This window comes from Triplophysa dalaica, chromosome 9 (assembly GCF_015846415.1).
Source record: "Triplophysa dalaica isolate WHDGS20190420 chromosome 9, ASM1584641v1, whole genome shotgun sequence".
Lineage (NCBI taxonomy): Eukaryota > Metazoa > Chordata > Actinopteri > Cypriniformes > Nemacheilidae > Triplophysa > Triplophysa dalaica.
This window is the reverse complement of record NC_079550.1, coordinates 22895682-22911941: the sequence shown is the minus strand read 5'-3', so window position 1 is coordinate 22911941 and position 16260 is coordinate 22895682. Positions and strand designations below refer to the sequence as shown.

At 44.6% G+C, this 16260-nt stretch overlaps 1 protein-coding gene across 1 annotated transcript in view; it reads right to left on the bottom strand.

Annotated features, from left to right (window-relative positions):
* The window catches only part of LOC130428716 (NACHT, LRR and PYD domains-containing protein 3-like), a 34064-nt gene that overhangs the window by 17010 nt on the left and 794 nt on the right, over positions 1-16260 (bottom strand). The window contains 7 exon segments of the mRNA XM_056756914.1: positions 227-355; positions 702-875; positions 7521-8961; positions 8964-9286; positions 10003-10098; positions 10768-10881; positions 15139-15239. Coding sequence (XP_056612892.1) covers positions 227-355; positions 702-875; positions 7521-8961; positions 8964-9286; positions 10003-10098; positions 10768-10881; positions 15139-15239 — 2378 coding nt within the window.

Genomic DNA, 16260 nt, shown 5'->3' with positions numbered 1-16260 from the left:
CTGATGTCCATTCACCAGGAATGAGGAACATTGACAGGTCAAAGTGTTTTAAACATGAGCTGACCCAGTCTCTATCATCTCTATCTGGCCCTTGATTTCTAGCCAAACAACTGAATTTAATGGAGTGTTTACAGTATTATTTATTAATGTATTAAAAGTACACACTGATAAACATGAATGAATGTTGTGTGATCAGTGTGTGTGACTATCAGAGAGATGATCTTACTCCAGTGTGTCCAGTTTACAGTGAGGATTCTCCAGTACATCACAGATCAGCTTCACTTCTGAATCTCCTAGAGTGTGATGTGAAGTCAGAGCAAAACAACCTTCATCTGTGATCTTACACTGACTCAACCTGTAGAGAACAATAACACACACTTCAGTCTCTCACTTCAGCAGGAATGACATTATTAAATAAACATGTTAAATAAATGACAACGATGAAATCATCGTTTTCTTTTATATAGATTTTATTCTCATCATTAAATTACTAAAAAACATTATTAATATGTTGTTTAAACATGAAATATAAACTTGTTTTGATGAACTAGTCAATATGGAAAACCAACATTTTAATTTTACTTAAACATCTACCTATAAAAACTGAAAACAGTTTTGAAATGGTATCTCATTTTCCACGGCTGTAGATAATGATTTACTAAGCCTCAGTACATATGTGACTATCAGAGAGATGATCTTACTTCAGTGTCTTCAGTTTACAGTGAGGATTCTCCAGTACAGTAGAGATCAGCTTCAGTCCTGAATCTCCTACATTATTATCAGACAGATCCAGATGTCTCAGGTGTGAGGGGTTTGATCTCAAGGCTGAACTCCGAGAAACACAACCTTCATCTGTCATATTACAATCACACAACCTGGGGAGAAATGAAAAAAAGTCTTGAGGAAAACCCTGAAATCCCTGAAGACCTTTGGAAAACCCTCCTCCCCCTCTCACTTCATCTTTGACTGCAGAATACTTCGCTGTATTTTTCACTGAGAAAACATCATCCATCAGTAAACAGTTCTCAGCACCTCAGACCTCGGTACACACCTCCCTCGCTTCAACCATTGAACTCTCATCTTTCACCCCACTGACGGACACTGAATTCACCAGACGTCACTCACCCCACCACCTGTCCCCTTGACACAATCCCCTCTGATCTCCTTCAGGCCATATCCAGCACACTCACACCAGCACTCACACACATCATCAACACCTCACAGCTCACCCCCACTTTTCCATCCACATTCAAACAGGCACAGGTCACACTCCTCCTGAAGAAACCCTCATAGGACCCCTCTACTCCCGACAGTTACAGACCTGTCTCTATCCTCCCATTTATTGCAAAAACACTAGAAAGGGCAGCGTTCAACCAGGTGTCTTCCTATCTATCCCAGAACAAACTACTGGATGACAAGCAGTCTGGCTTCAAAACAAACCACTCCACTGAGACTGCACTGCTATCTGTCACAGAAGCATCCTCGATCCTGATTCTGCTAGACCTATCTGCAGCGTTTGACACTGTCAATCACCAGGTACTATTGCCAGAAACCCTGTCATCGCTAGGAATATCAGGCTCTCCTCTCCGCTGGTTCAAATCCTACCCCTTCTGGCAGATACTTCAGGGTGTCATGGAGGGGCTCGCTGCCCACTGCTCACCACATGATCAGTGGGGTCCCTCAGGGATCGGTGCTTGGACCACTGTAGCAGCTCGCATTACAGCCTGCCTCGAGGACATCTCAGCTTGGATGAAAGGGCATCACCTCCAGCTGAACCTTGCCAAGACAGAACTACTCATGTTTCCGGCTCACCCCACGGTGCAACACGATCTCAACATCCATCTTAGCAATACCACAGTCACTCCTTTCAAAACAGCCAGGAACCTAGAAGTCATATTTGATGAACAGCTGTCCCTCAATGATTACATTGCAAAGACAACACTGTTATGATTACTCATGGTTAGAACCCAATTGCAGGCAGAGGCAGGAAGACAGGAGGTGAAGGGTTTTTAAACAAGGATTTATTTAACAAACATAACACTACAAAACAGCAAAACAAAACCCACAATGGGGTAAAACAGGACAGGAGTAAATCAATAATCTTAAACAAGGACACGAACTAACTAAACTATAAAACAAAACACTAGAACAACAATGACTAAACTTACTAAGACAGGGGAACATGAACCAGGAACAGGGAACATCCACAAAGCCACACGACGAGGGAAACCATACAGGTACGGCAAACTACAATCAGCAAACAGACGAGGGACTTCATACAATGAACGAGCACTAGACAATGAAACATGAGAGGTATATATGGGGGGAAACAGACAAAGGATAATCAATAGGGACCAGGTGATAGGGGTTAACAATCAAGGAAAGCTAATTAACACAAACTAGGGAACAGGAGGGTAGGGAACAATGACGCAGACTAGAGAGAGAGTATGGCGGCAAATAAGTGCCAAAACTGTCTCTCTCCCACATGAAACAATCAGGCAATGCCATGGCTCCACTTGAGACAAGAATAAAACATGACATGGTAGTGGAACCATGACATAAGCCCCCCCTTTAATGAACACCTCCAGGTGTTCATCAAGGGGTCACTAACAAGACAAGACTGACTTAGACAAGGACAAAAACCAGACAGACAAGGTGAACATGATCAGGGGCATAGAGGACAAAATTATGCATGGGTTGGGATGGGATAATAAAAATAACAAACAAGGGAGGGGGGGTGGGGGCAAACGAGGGAACTTGGGAAGTCCAGAAGGGGGAGGGCTGGGTGGGAAAGTTCCAGCCCTTGGGGACGCGCCAGGGCGCGGAGCCCCAGGGGACTTGACAGGGGTAGTCCTGGGGGGAACTGTCCTAGTCCCCTGCAGGACTGTAGGGCTGGACCACGGCTGGAATGCCGGGCTGGACCAGGGTTGGAAGATCGGCTGGGCAGCCGGACCTGACGGCGGCTGGGCAGCCGGACCTGACGGCGGCTGGGCAGCCGGACCTGACGGCGGCTGGGCAGCCGGACCTGACGGCGGCTGGGCAGCGCTCTCTGACGGCGGCTGGGCAGCGCTCTCTGACGCTCTCTGACGGCGGCTGGGCAGCGCTCTCTGACGCTCTCTGACGGCGGCTGGGCAGCGCTCTCTGACGGCGGCTGGACCACGGCTGGAATGCCGGGCTGGACCAGGGTTGGAAGATCGGCTGGGCAGCCGGACCTGACGGCGGCTGGGCAGCCGGACCTGACGGCGGCTGGGCAGCCGGACCTGACGGCGGCTGGGCAGCCGGACCTGACGGCGGCTGGGCAGCCGGACCTGACGGCGGCTGGGCAGCCGGACCTGACGGCGGCTGGGCAGCCGGACCTGACGGCGGCTGGGCAGCCGGACCTGACGGCGGCTGGGCAGCCGGACCTGACGGCGGCTGGGCAGCCGGACCTGACGGCGGCTGGGCAGCCGGACCTGACGGCGGCTGGGCAGCCGGACCTGACGGCGGCTGGGCAGCCGGACCTGACGGCGGCTGGGCAGCGCTCTCTGACGGCGGCTGGGCAGCGCTCTCTGACGGCGGCTGGGCAGCGCTCTCTGACGGCGGCTGGGCAGCGCTCTCTGACGGCGGCTGGGCAGCGCTCTCTGACGGCGGCTGGGCAGCGCTCTCTGACGGCGGCTGGGCAGCGCTCTCTGACGGCGGCTGGGCAGCGCTCTCTGACGGCGGCTGGGCAGCGCTCTCTGACGGCGGCTGGGCAGCGCTCTCTGACGCTCTCTGACGGCGGCTGGGCAGCGCTCTCTGACGCTCTCTGACGGCGGCTGGGCAGCGCTCTCTGACGGCGGCTGGACCACGGCTGGAATGCCGGGCTGGACCAGGGTTGGAAGATCGGCTGGGCAGCCGGACCTGACGGCGACTGGGCAGCCGGACCTGACGGCGGCTGGGCAGCCGGACCTGACGGCGGCTGGGCAGCCGGACCTGACGGCGGCTGGGCAGCCGGACCTGACGGCGGCTGGGCAGCCGGACCTGACGGCGGCTGGGCAGCCGGACCTGACGGCGGCTGGGCAGCCGGACCTGACGGCGGCTGGGCAGCCGGACCTGACGGCGGCTGGGCAGCCGGACCTGACGGCGGCTGGGCAGCCGGACCTGACGGCGGCTGGGCAGCCGGACCTGACGGCGGCTGGGCAGCGCTCTCTGACGGCGGCTGGGCAGCGCTCTCTGACGGCGGCTGGGCAGCGCTCTCTGACGGCGGCTGGGCAGCGCTCTCTGACGGCGGCTGGGCAGCGCTCTCTGACGGCGGCTGGGCAGCGCTCTCTGACGGCGGCTGGGCAGCGCTCTCCGACGGCGGCTGGGCAGCGCTCTCCGACGGCGGCTGGGCAGCGCTCTCCGACGGCGGCTGGGCAGCGCTCTCCGACGGCGGCTGGGCAGCGCTCTCCGACGGCGGCTGGGCAGCGCTCTCCGACGGCGGCTGGGCAGCGCTCTCCGACGGCGGCTGGGCAGCGCTCTCCGACGGCGGCTGGGCAGCGCTCTCCGACGGCGGCTGGGCAGCGCTCTCCGACGGCGGCTGGGCAGCGCTCTCCGACGGCGGCTGGGCAGCGCTCTCCGACGGCGGCTGGGCAGCGCTCTCCGACGGCGGCTGGGCAGCGCTCTCCGACGGCGGCTGGGCAGCGCTCTCCGACGGCGGCTGGGCAGCGCTCTCCGACGGCGGCTGGGCAGCGCTCTCCGACGGCGGCTGGGCAGCGCTCTCCGACGGCGGCTGGGCAGCGCTCTCCGACGGCGGCTGGGCAGCGCTCTCCGACGGCGGCTGGGCAGCGCTCTCCGACGGCGGCTGGGCAGCGCTCTCCGACGGCGGCTGGGCAGCGACCTCCGACGGCGGCTGGGCAGCGACCTCCGACGGCGGCTGGGCAGCGACCTCCGACGGCGGCTGGGCAGCGACCTCCGGCGGCGGCTGGGCAGCGACCTCCGGCGGCGGCTGGGCAGCGACCTCCGGCGGCGGCTGGGCCGGGCTCGGTGCCGGACGGACCGTCACCTTCCCACAGCGCCCCCCCAAAAAATATTTGGGGTTTGACACCACAGGACTCGGGACCACAGGACTCGGGACCACCGGACTCGGGACCACCGGACTCGGGACCACCGGACTCGGGACCACCGGACTCGGGACCACCGGACTCGGGACCACCGGACTCGGGACCACCGGACTCGGGACCACCGGACTCGGGACCACCGGACTCGGGACCACCGGACTCGGGACCACCGGACTCGGGACCACCGGACTCGGGACCACAGGACTCCCAGCTGCCCTCCGCTGCCTCTTCTTTTTCAGCCGACCCACCCGTCTGGTGGTCGGCTGAAGGAAGGAGGTGAAGGGCTCTGCTGGTTCGGGGTTGGAGGCCTCAGAGGAAGACCCCGAAGAATTTCTTCTCCCCCGTTTGCCACGGAGACCAGATGGTGGTGGTGAAGAGACTGCAGAGGATGGGGAGAGGCCCATGACCCCGATTTCTAGGGAATGACCCTCGGGGATGGCGGCCAGCGGAGAAGGAGAGCAGGACTCGACTGAGACCCTGGGCTCCGGCCGATTCATGGCGTACCTGATCAGTTCGGTGAAGCCCAGCGGTCTCAGCATCTGCATCTCCTCCCGCGTCAGAGGATGGTTGAGGCCACCATTGAACAGGACCATCTGTTCCTGCTCATCATGGACCATCTCCCCTGCAGTCTCAAAGAAGCGATCCACGAAGCCAAGCACGTCGCCGTATCCCTGACGAACAGTACACAGGCGACGTGCCTGACTTGCGCGTCTCGCCTCCATGCCTGCTGGGTTCAATCTGGGCTCGTTCATTCTGTCACGGTTAGACAAGGTTAGAACCCAATTGCAGGCAGAGGCAGGAAGACAGGAGGTGAAGGGTTTTTAAACAAGGATTTATTTAACAAACATAACACTACAAAACAGCAAAACAAAACCCACAATGGGGTAAAACAGGACAGGAGTAAATCAATAATCTTAAACAAGGACACGAACTAACTAAACTATAAAACAAAACACTAGAACAACAATGACTAAACTTACTAAGACAGGGGAACATGAACCAGGAACAGGGAACATCCACAAAGCCACACGACGAGGGAAACCATACAGGTACGGCAAACTACAATCAGCAAACAGACGAGGGACTTCATACAATGAACGAGCACTAGACAATGAAACATGAGAGGTATATATGGGGGGAAACAGACAAAGGATAATCAATAGGGACCAGGTGATAGGGGTTAACAATCAAGGAAAGCTAATTAACACAAACTAGGGAACAGGAGGGTAGGGAACAATGACGCAGACTAGAGAGAGAGTATGGCGGCAAATAAGTGCCAAAACTGTCTCTCTCCCACATGAAACAATCAGGCAATGCCATGGCTCCACTTGAGACAAGAATAAAACATGACATGGTAGTGGAACCATGACACAACACGGTCATGCTACACCCCATCAAGATCCCTGCATTCAGCAAACCAGCGGCATCTTGCATTGCCTTCCCATAAGAGCAGTAAATCGCTTTCCCACTCATTCTCATTCACAACTCCTTCCTGGTGAAACATTCTTCCTATCTCTGTCCGTTCAACCACATCTCTCTCAACATTAAAAAAACTACTTAAAACCCATCTGTTACAAACGCTGTTCTGTGTAATTGTGTTTGCATGTATAGTTGCGTGTGTGTGTGTTTTTATGCATTTATGCACGTAGATTATGTAACCATGTATAAGACACACCAGAAGTAGGAGTGGTGCTAATTATGTATGTTTAGTTTTATTAGTGAGCTTAACTTAGTTATAGCGTCTTGTACGCTGAAGATGTTTCTTTTTACATTTTCTGTTGTTAGTCAGTTAGATCCTTAACATAAGTTAGCTTACTTTTGGGTATTTTTTGTTCTTTGATTTAAGCACCACTCTTGTACTCCCTCCTCTCCACCAGATTGTTTATTGATTGAAGATTATTATTATCATTATCTTCTTTACTTTGTACATATATTGTATATATCCACGTTATCATTCTATTACTTTATCTTACGATCTATAATGAAATTAAATCCTTCAAACTGAATTGCTGGCTGGTAGTTTGTCTTTTACCTTTGCCTTTCCATTACTACCATTACACACACGTACAACTATGTTAATTTTGTGTTATGTCTAATAAAATTCCTTGACCAATTAACATCTAAATAACGAGAGACGTAACACCATCTCTTCTGTGAATACTTGACAGACAAATGAAAAAAAGTATAATAATAAAACTAACCTTTTCTCTCAAAAGGTAGTGGTCTAGCTTTTGTTGAAACCAGTAATTTTGTATTGCCCCTACTGTATTATTGCTCCTGTATGACATATCGTTTATTGCTCCCTGAACTCTTTGTAAGTCGCTTTGGATAAAAGCGTCTGCTAAATGTATAAAGTAAATGTAAACGAACACTAAACTCTGTTTGACAACTGCAGTACTGAAGATTTGTGAGACTTTTCTTTATGAATAATGTTTAAATAGTGAAGAGACGGTTCACACTTACTGAACTGATCTGGATTCACGAATCACAGGCAGCAGATACTTGATAACCTTCTGAACTTCAGCTTTGTTTCCTGTTTTCACATATTCATAGAGTTTAAACTCATTCAGCTCGTGTTCTGATGTCAACAACACAAAAGCTACAGCTGACCACTGAGATGAAGACAGTTTGGTTTGACTTAATCTTCCAGATTTCAGATGATGTTGGATTTCCTCCACTAGTGAACCATCACCCAGTTCATTCAGACAGTGAAACAGATTGATGTATTTCTCTGTAGAGCCAGTGCTGCTGATATTCTCTTTGATATACTCGACTGTTTTCTCATTGCTGTGAGAGCTTCTTACTGTCTGTGTCATCAAACCTCCTAGAAGATTTTGATTAGACTCCAGAGACAAACCCAGAAGAAAACGAAGAAAAAGATCCAGATGTCCATTTTTACTCCGTAGAGACTCATCTACAGCTCTCTGATGCAGCTCAGATATTGACGTCTTTACTTGAGGTGATTTTCTAGTTTTATTAAACACATTTCTCTTGTTGTTTGTGATGGAGATGTGAGCATAAAGAGCTGCGAGATGTTCCTGAACGCTCAGATGAACAAAGCAGTAAACTTTCCCCTGATACAAGCCAAACTCCTCTCTGAAGATCTGAGTGCACAATCCTGAGTACACTGATGCTTCTGCTACATCAATGCCACACTCTCTCAGGTCCTCATCATAGAAGATCAGGTTCCCTTTCACAAGCTGCTCAAAAGACAGTTTGGCCAGTTTGAAGATCATGTCTTCATCATTCTTCACTTTCTTCTCATAGTCCTTCTGATGTTTGATGTTTGTCTGAATGATCAGGAAGTGTGTGTACATTTGAGTGAGAGTCTTGGGGATCTCTCCTTCACTCTCTGCTTCACTCAACATTCTCTCTAGAACAGTGGCTGAAATCCAGCAGAACACTGGGATGTGACACATGATGTAGAGGCTCCTGGATGACTTCAGGTGTGAGATGATTCTGTTGTTCAGACTCTCATCACTGATTCTCTTGCTGAAGTATTCCTCCTTCTGTTTGTCAGTGAAGCCTCGTACCTCTGTGACTCGATCAACACACTCAGAGGGGATGAGATCAGCTGCTGCTGGTCTGGAGGTGATCCAGATGAGAGCAGAGGGAAGCAGATTCCCCTTCATGAGGTTTGTCAGGATCACGTCCACTGAGGCTGATTCACTGACATCACACAACCTCACACTGCTGTGAAAATCCAGAGACACACGACACTCATCCAAACCATCAAAGATGAACAACACTTTATATTCACCGCTGGAGATTTCCATTTCTTTTGTCTCTGGGAAGAAAAGATGAAGAAGATGTAAAAGACTGAGTGTTTGGTTCTTCATCAGATTGATCTCTCTGAAAGGAAGTGGAAATATGAGGTGGACGTCCTGATTCTCTTTCCCTTCAGAGAGACTGTTTTTCCAATGCCAGCGACTCCCTTTGTCAGCACACTTCTGATGGGTTTGTCTTGTGCAGGTAAAGCTTTAAAGATGTCATTGCATTTGATTGGTGTGTCCTCTGTTGCTGTTCTCCTGGATTGTGTCTCAATCTGTCTCACCTCATGTTCATTACTGATCTCTCCACTTTCACTCTCTGTGATGTAGAGCTCTGTGTAGATCTCATTCAGCAGTGTTGGGTTTCTCTCATCTGATGTTCCTTCACACAAACACTCAAACTTCTTCCTCAGATTTGATCTGAATGTGTTGAGGACTTCAGGAGGTTTAGACTCATGACTGTAAATTAACAGATTATTACAGTTAGAAAAGTAAGAGAAGTGAAGGTCTGGAGCAAACAAGCTTTTATGTTTTTGTATCATAAGACACAAAACACATATCTACAGACCACTATCCCATATGTCAACAAAATAACACTGGTCCAGAAGCACTTCCTGTATCAGTTTTTAATACTAAACAGAAAGTGCTTCTGGACCAGTGTTGTTCTGTAGAGTTTATAAATGACTTTTATTTATAATTTGTTTAAGAGAATTGTTCACACATAAATGATAAATGTCTGATAGTTTATTCTTTCTCATTTCATCTTAGATGTTCATAATTTCTTCAGTTAAACACAAATTAATAATTTTATATTAAACAGTCGTCATTATATCTTCTTATAAAGGTTTTGTCTTGTTGAAGAACCAGAAAACAAACACATCCATCATAGAATCACATAAGCCATAATAGAGACACATGAGAACCAACATGTTCCTTCATCATTTTCACTTTCTTTAATCTTGTAATATGATTGTTTTTATATTTTTAACACGGCACTAAAACACTGATGTAAGGACCTATAAAGTGACGTATATGTTTATAACAATTCAGCTAAAGGACAGAATAAACATTTTGTGATCACATGAGGGTGAGTAAGTTATGACAGTGTTTTTATTTCTGGATGAACTATTTCATTGAGTGATGCATGCTGGGAACTCTTTCATCTTGTGATTTACCTGAAAGCAGGACTCATGTCTTCATTGAAGTGTTGTGGTTGATTCTCAAACGGATCAAACTTCATCTTCTGACAGATGGGTTCTGTTACGAGTGGTCTGATCAGGACGATAGAAAAGCAAGAATCAGACACTTTGATATTAGTGGATTATTCTCATTACTTTAATAACTCTACAGTTTTTACACTGTTGTGAAAGTAACTTATGAATAAATCATAATTCTGATCTGTGTGTTAATAGACTTTAGGCCGAATGTCACATGCAGAAAGCGGTTCAGATCTTTTGTATGTGCTTCACTACACATAGAGCTGTTTTACTCAACATGATTTCAAATGAACAGAGTTGATGTCCATCACATGTCCAGATTGATAACTGAACTGAAAACTGAAACTGATCGTCTTCTTACTAACATTTGAATAATAAAAGAGAATAAAATGATAAAAACTCGTTTGGTTTGCTGATTAGCTCAAAACTCCACAGATATCACTGTTAGTTCATACAGCTGCTAACACTTTCTCTTACAACCTGTTTTCTGGTTTAGTCATGTGACATACATTAGTCATGTGACACACATTAGTCATGTGACATACATTAGTCATGTGACGTACATTAGTCACGTATGAGGGAATTCATGTTCATGCTCTTTCTGTGTGAGCGTGTATAATAATGAATATAAATAAAATAAAATCATCACAAGAACAATTTCTCATCTCTTTTACCAAATAAATCAAATGTCAAACTATAATCACATTTAAAGCTATTTTCTACCTGACATCAGGTCTTGTATCTCCACTCTTAAAGTTGAATGGCTGACCCATAGACGCATCACTCTTCATAGACACACAGCTGAACTCTGGATCTGATCTCATCTGATCAACTGATCTATAACACACAACACATTACACTTCATTACTGTATTCCAACAAATAAAAACATGTGTTATCTTTTCATATTTACAATGCAAAAATTGTCAATTTAAATAAGTGTTTCCACAGACATATTGATTATATTTCATCCTGTAGAGTCTTTCTGAGTTTATAAATGACATTTTATGAATGTGTCTCTTTGTGAACATCATTGAAAATGAAGTTCAAATTTGTTAAACAATTTCTCATCTATGTTACTAAATAAATGATCAAATAAAATGTCAAACTATAGTCATTCAGTTATGAGCAGAAATATTGTAACTCTCTGTAAATATGTGCGCAGAAGGCTGTAAAATAAATCTGCATTGATTCTCCTTTTGATCTTTTATTTTAGAAAATCTTCACAATTCCAACATTTCAGTGAAGTAACACATTTGAAGTGGGGGAATATCATATTGTTGTTTTTTATCCTCCAATACATGTTGGCCACAATTCTTGAGCCCCTAGTATTTAATCCAGCTCTGAGTCTTTTATGCCTGATGAGGTTTAAGAATACATGTCATTTACATTTACATTTAGTCATTTGGCAGACGCTTTTATCCAAAGTGACTTACAGTGCACTTATTACAGGGCCAATCCCCCTGGAGCAACATGGAGTAAAGTGTCTTGCTCAAGGACACACTGGTGGTGGCTGCTGGGATCAAACCAGCAACCTTTGATTTACCAGTTCAGTGGTTTAACCCACTAGACTACCATCTCCACTCCGCATCTCATATCATCTGAGTCCATTCCTCCATACAGAATCTCTTCAGATCCTTCAAATGTTGGTTCTCTCTCTTCTTCAGTTCATCTCACTCATGTTCTATAGTGTTCAGATCAGTGAACTGGGATGACTATGACTATGACAACATCTTGATTCTGTGTTCAGTGACTCATTTTTGGATGATTTGGATGTTTGTTTTGAATCTTCCATGTGCTGATGGAAGATCTAACCACGGCCCATTATAATATTTCTATCAGAGCAGGTCAGGTTTAGATGTTTTTATTTGATATAAAACATGACGTCATGTATCTGAACAACACGTCTTGGACCTCTGGTATAAAGTTGGTACACAACAATGAAGATCTGGTGATAAATTGAACTGTGGACATGGAGCACTTTTTTATCTCTGTGTGCACCAAACGTGGCTTGTGTTATTGAAGCCAAAAAACTCTTTTTCATTTCATATGGCCATATAACCAGTGATCGAATTGAACCAATCCTTCAATCCCCCCAATAAGACCTTTTTTTGGTGGGGGTCAGTCTCGCAATATACAATTTATACAAAATGCACACAATATTTCAGAATATATTTTGAGAACCATTTACTACTTTATATACTACTTATTTAAAAACACGCCTACATAAAAGAATAGGCGTTTTTGGGGCGGGCGTTTCAAATATAAAGCGACATAACAACTAGCAAATAAACAAACTTAATATAAATTATTGTAATTAATCAATTCAGAATATTTACAATATCCATAGCATGAATTTATTCATATTTGTCATTATCATTTCTACTCATATAAAAATATCAGAGAGATCCCCTAAGTCTATTTTTACCTCTTATGGGGGCTCCCTAATGCCTTATGGGGATCCCAGAACCCCCTCATCCCCCCTTCAATTCGAGCACTGTATATAACCTAGTCCTGGTTGAGGTTCCAGTATGGCAGATTAGTATGGTGGAGTCTATTTTTGCATAAGAGCAGAAGATTTGTTTTTTGAACAGTGTCTCAAACAACTTGTGCTGATGGAGGTGCAGTTTTCCTTTATTTCTGACACTAAGATTCAACTGATTTCTGACATTTTTCATCTGTGATCTGTGAAGAATCTTTGGCCACTCAAATGATTCTCTTCACTGTGGATTAAGACAATATAGACACACTTTCTCTTTCAGGCAGATCTGCAACATCTCCAGTCCATTAAATCTTCTTCATTATTGTCCTGATGCTGAAATGTAGGAATTCTTTATTGATCTTTTCACTCGCTTCAACTTTCATGTTCAACATCTTGTCAACACAACATATGACGTGATACCAACACATTAAAGTCATGTGTGTTTTACAATCATAACATGTGTGTTTATATTGTCAGCAGTTTCAATCTCTGCACAAATATCACTGTCACATTAATACTTATGGTCACTAATATCATAATTTTAAGTGCTGTCTGGAGTCCAGTTTAGATACAAAACTTGTGTGTTTCTTGAAGGCTATTCTGTTAACATTAAAGCCCGCCTTCTTTGATTTGATTGGACAGTACCTCAGGCCTTCTTTGATTTGATTGGACAGTACCTCACGCCTTCATTTTGTTGATTGGCCATCCCAATTATTTTTAACATTGACGAGCAGATCACCCTAAAATGCAACTTACGACTTGTCATCCTAGCAACATACATAGTAGTGCGTAATAAAGTGAAGAAATAAAAATAACTGAATGACTAATGACTGAAAAATGACTAACAGATGAAGAAAAAGTTCTTTACAAATCTAAGATATTCTATATGGGAAATCATAAGATAAAACATGTTTTGATGAAAGTATTTTCTATATTAATCTTTGAATTGATATCATGATAATTGATCATTCATTAAAGGGACAGTTCACCCAAATAAGAAGATTCTGTCATGAATGACTCACTCTCCAGTTGTTCATAACCTGTAGAAATGTCTTTGTTTGGCTGAACACAGAGAAAGATATTTGGACGAATGTTCTTGGACCTCATTGACTCCCATAGTAGAAAAAATGACAAAGATAGTCAAAAGTGGCCCAGAACTGATTGCTGTCCAACATTAAACTAAACAAAAAAATGATCACGCATTTATTCCTACTTTGGGAGTCAATGGGGTCCCAGAACATTCATCCAAATATCTTTCTCTGTGTTCAGCCAAATAAAGAAATGTATACAGATGTGTAACAACTCGAGTGTGAGTAAATGATGACAGATTAAAATGTTTGGGTGAAGTGTCACTTTTAGATGGGCAGTTGTGGAATGATGGTTAGAGAGTCAGACTCGTGAACAGAAGCTTGAAGCTCCCTGAGCACTGCAGTGATATCTGCCCACTGCTCCGGGTGTACGTGTGTTCATGACTTAATGTGTGTGTGTTCATGACTTAATGTGTGTGTGTTCATGACTTAATGTGTGTGTGTTCATGACTTAATATGTGTGTGTTCATGACTTAATGTGTGTGTGTTCATGACTTGTAGGTGGTGGTCTAGTGGGTTAAACCACTGAACTGGTAAATCAAAAGGTTGCTGGTTTGATCCCAGCAGCCACCACCAGTGTGTCCTTGAGCAAGACACTTTACTCCATGTTACTCCAGGGGGATTATCCCTGTAGTGCACTGTACGTCGCTTTTATCCAAAGCGTCTGCCAAATGACTAAATGTAAATGTAAATGACTTAATGTGTGTGTGTTCATGACTTAATGTGTGTGTGTTCATGACTTAATGTGTGTGTGTTCACTTTTCTCTGATGGGTTACATGCAGACGTCACATTTTGGGTATGTGTCACCATACCTGACAAACAGGTCACTTTAAATATCATCTGATATTCTCTGAGTACTTTCACTAAAGGTCTTTAACATCAGTACTTTGACTTGTAGATGAGCAAAATTTGATCAATGTAACAGAATTTGTTCTTAAGTCGAAATTTCCTGTAATCTTTCATCTCTGATGAGTTCTTATAGTTTCTGCAAAGGGTTCTTTTGAAAAGAGGGGCATCAAATGAGTCAAATTCATTGAGATTTGACTGACTGGATCAATGAAAGCGTACTAAAGTGTTTCTGTGTGACATTACACTGGTCATGTATTGAAAATCAACACAGATACACAATCTCTCCAGACACTCAAAGTAGATCAGATCTGGCATTTCGAGCATCACTGATCTCAGTTTGACATCATGTCACAAGTCTTAGTGAAAATTAAAATCTGTGGAAAACTGAGAGAATTTCTGAAACTGCCACAAATATTGCAGAATTTGTCCGATTTTGAGTTAAAATCTACAACAAATTGAAAAATCCTGGAGGGACTGATGAGGATCGTGAAAAAACAAGCAACTCTTCTACCATCAGAGCAATTCAAGCCACAATTTTAGTCAAGTGATTTTAATACGATACAAAGAACCACATGAGACGAAGTGAAGGACATTAAACATCCTTGAAATAAATAAATAAACATCATAAAGAACAGAATGTAACATTATTAATATATTTATACAGAAATGGATTACCTGAAGTGAGGTTTCATGTCTGCGCCTTTAAAATCTATTGAAGGATCCATAGACGCGTCACTCTTCATGAGTCTGATCTCCTCTTCATTGTAAATGTCTCTCTGTAACAACACATTTTAAAGTGTCATCTGATAGAGTTTCATGTTTTTCTTCCTCTTCTGTGTGTCATAAAGCTGTTGGTGCATGTGTACAGATCTTTAAGTTACAAAGCTCAAAGTCTCACACAAGATGAGAGAAGTCTGACTCAGATCTACAAGTGTGGGATCAGAATTGTTTCATTATTCTGAATAAATAAACTACATCCCGCATATAAATAGAGAGTTTCACAAACATCTTTTGATGCTTGTGTCAGCTCTGTCAATCTCTGTCATTCATTATTCCCAATAAAACATCATTTAACCGTCGTCTCGGTTTATCTCATTCCTGAATGATCTCTGCTGCTGTGGCTAAACTGTTGTGTTTACTGTCTCACTCTTTACCATGATGACACAACTATATGATCACTGTAAGAAACACTACACATGACATTAACAATAGTGAGAGTTGTCTTGGTAGCAGCGTAAGTATATTGCAAGATGACCATATGAGACAATTCTGTCCACAATTCCCCACATGGGAAATACTGAAGTATATACATTTACTATCAAATAGCTGATATAAAGTTTCCCATAATAACGCAGAGAACATACATCAGCATCAGAAGGGGCTTTATTATCAAATGTTTTCTACACACGAGGAATTTGTGTTATAGTGACAGAAGCTGCCAGTGCACGTACAGCTGAAAGTGACAAGAGACAAGACACAGGTAACAAAACAGTGAAAATAAATATGAGCAGCTGATGATATATTGTGTGCATGTGATATATATATACTGTACAAGTTATAATGTGCTATTTACAGACTGTGTAAGGGAATGTGATAGCTGTATGATATATTAAATCAGTCACATATGTATAATAAATAAAAATGAGTATAAGTGAGTACTTTAGCACATATTTCACATTTGAATATTTCATGAGGATAACTTGAGGTCAGTCTGCACAAGATCAACATGTTTGTTTGCTTTGCGTCCCTTTAAATAAAGTTTACAAGACCAAGAATTCGATCGTCTCACCGGCAGAA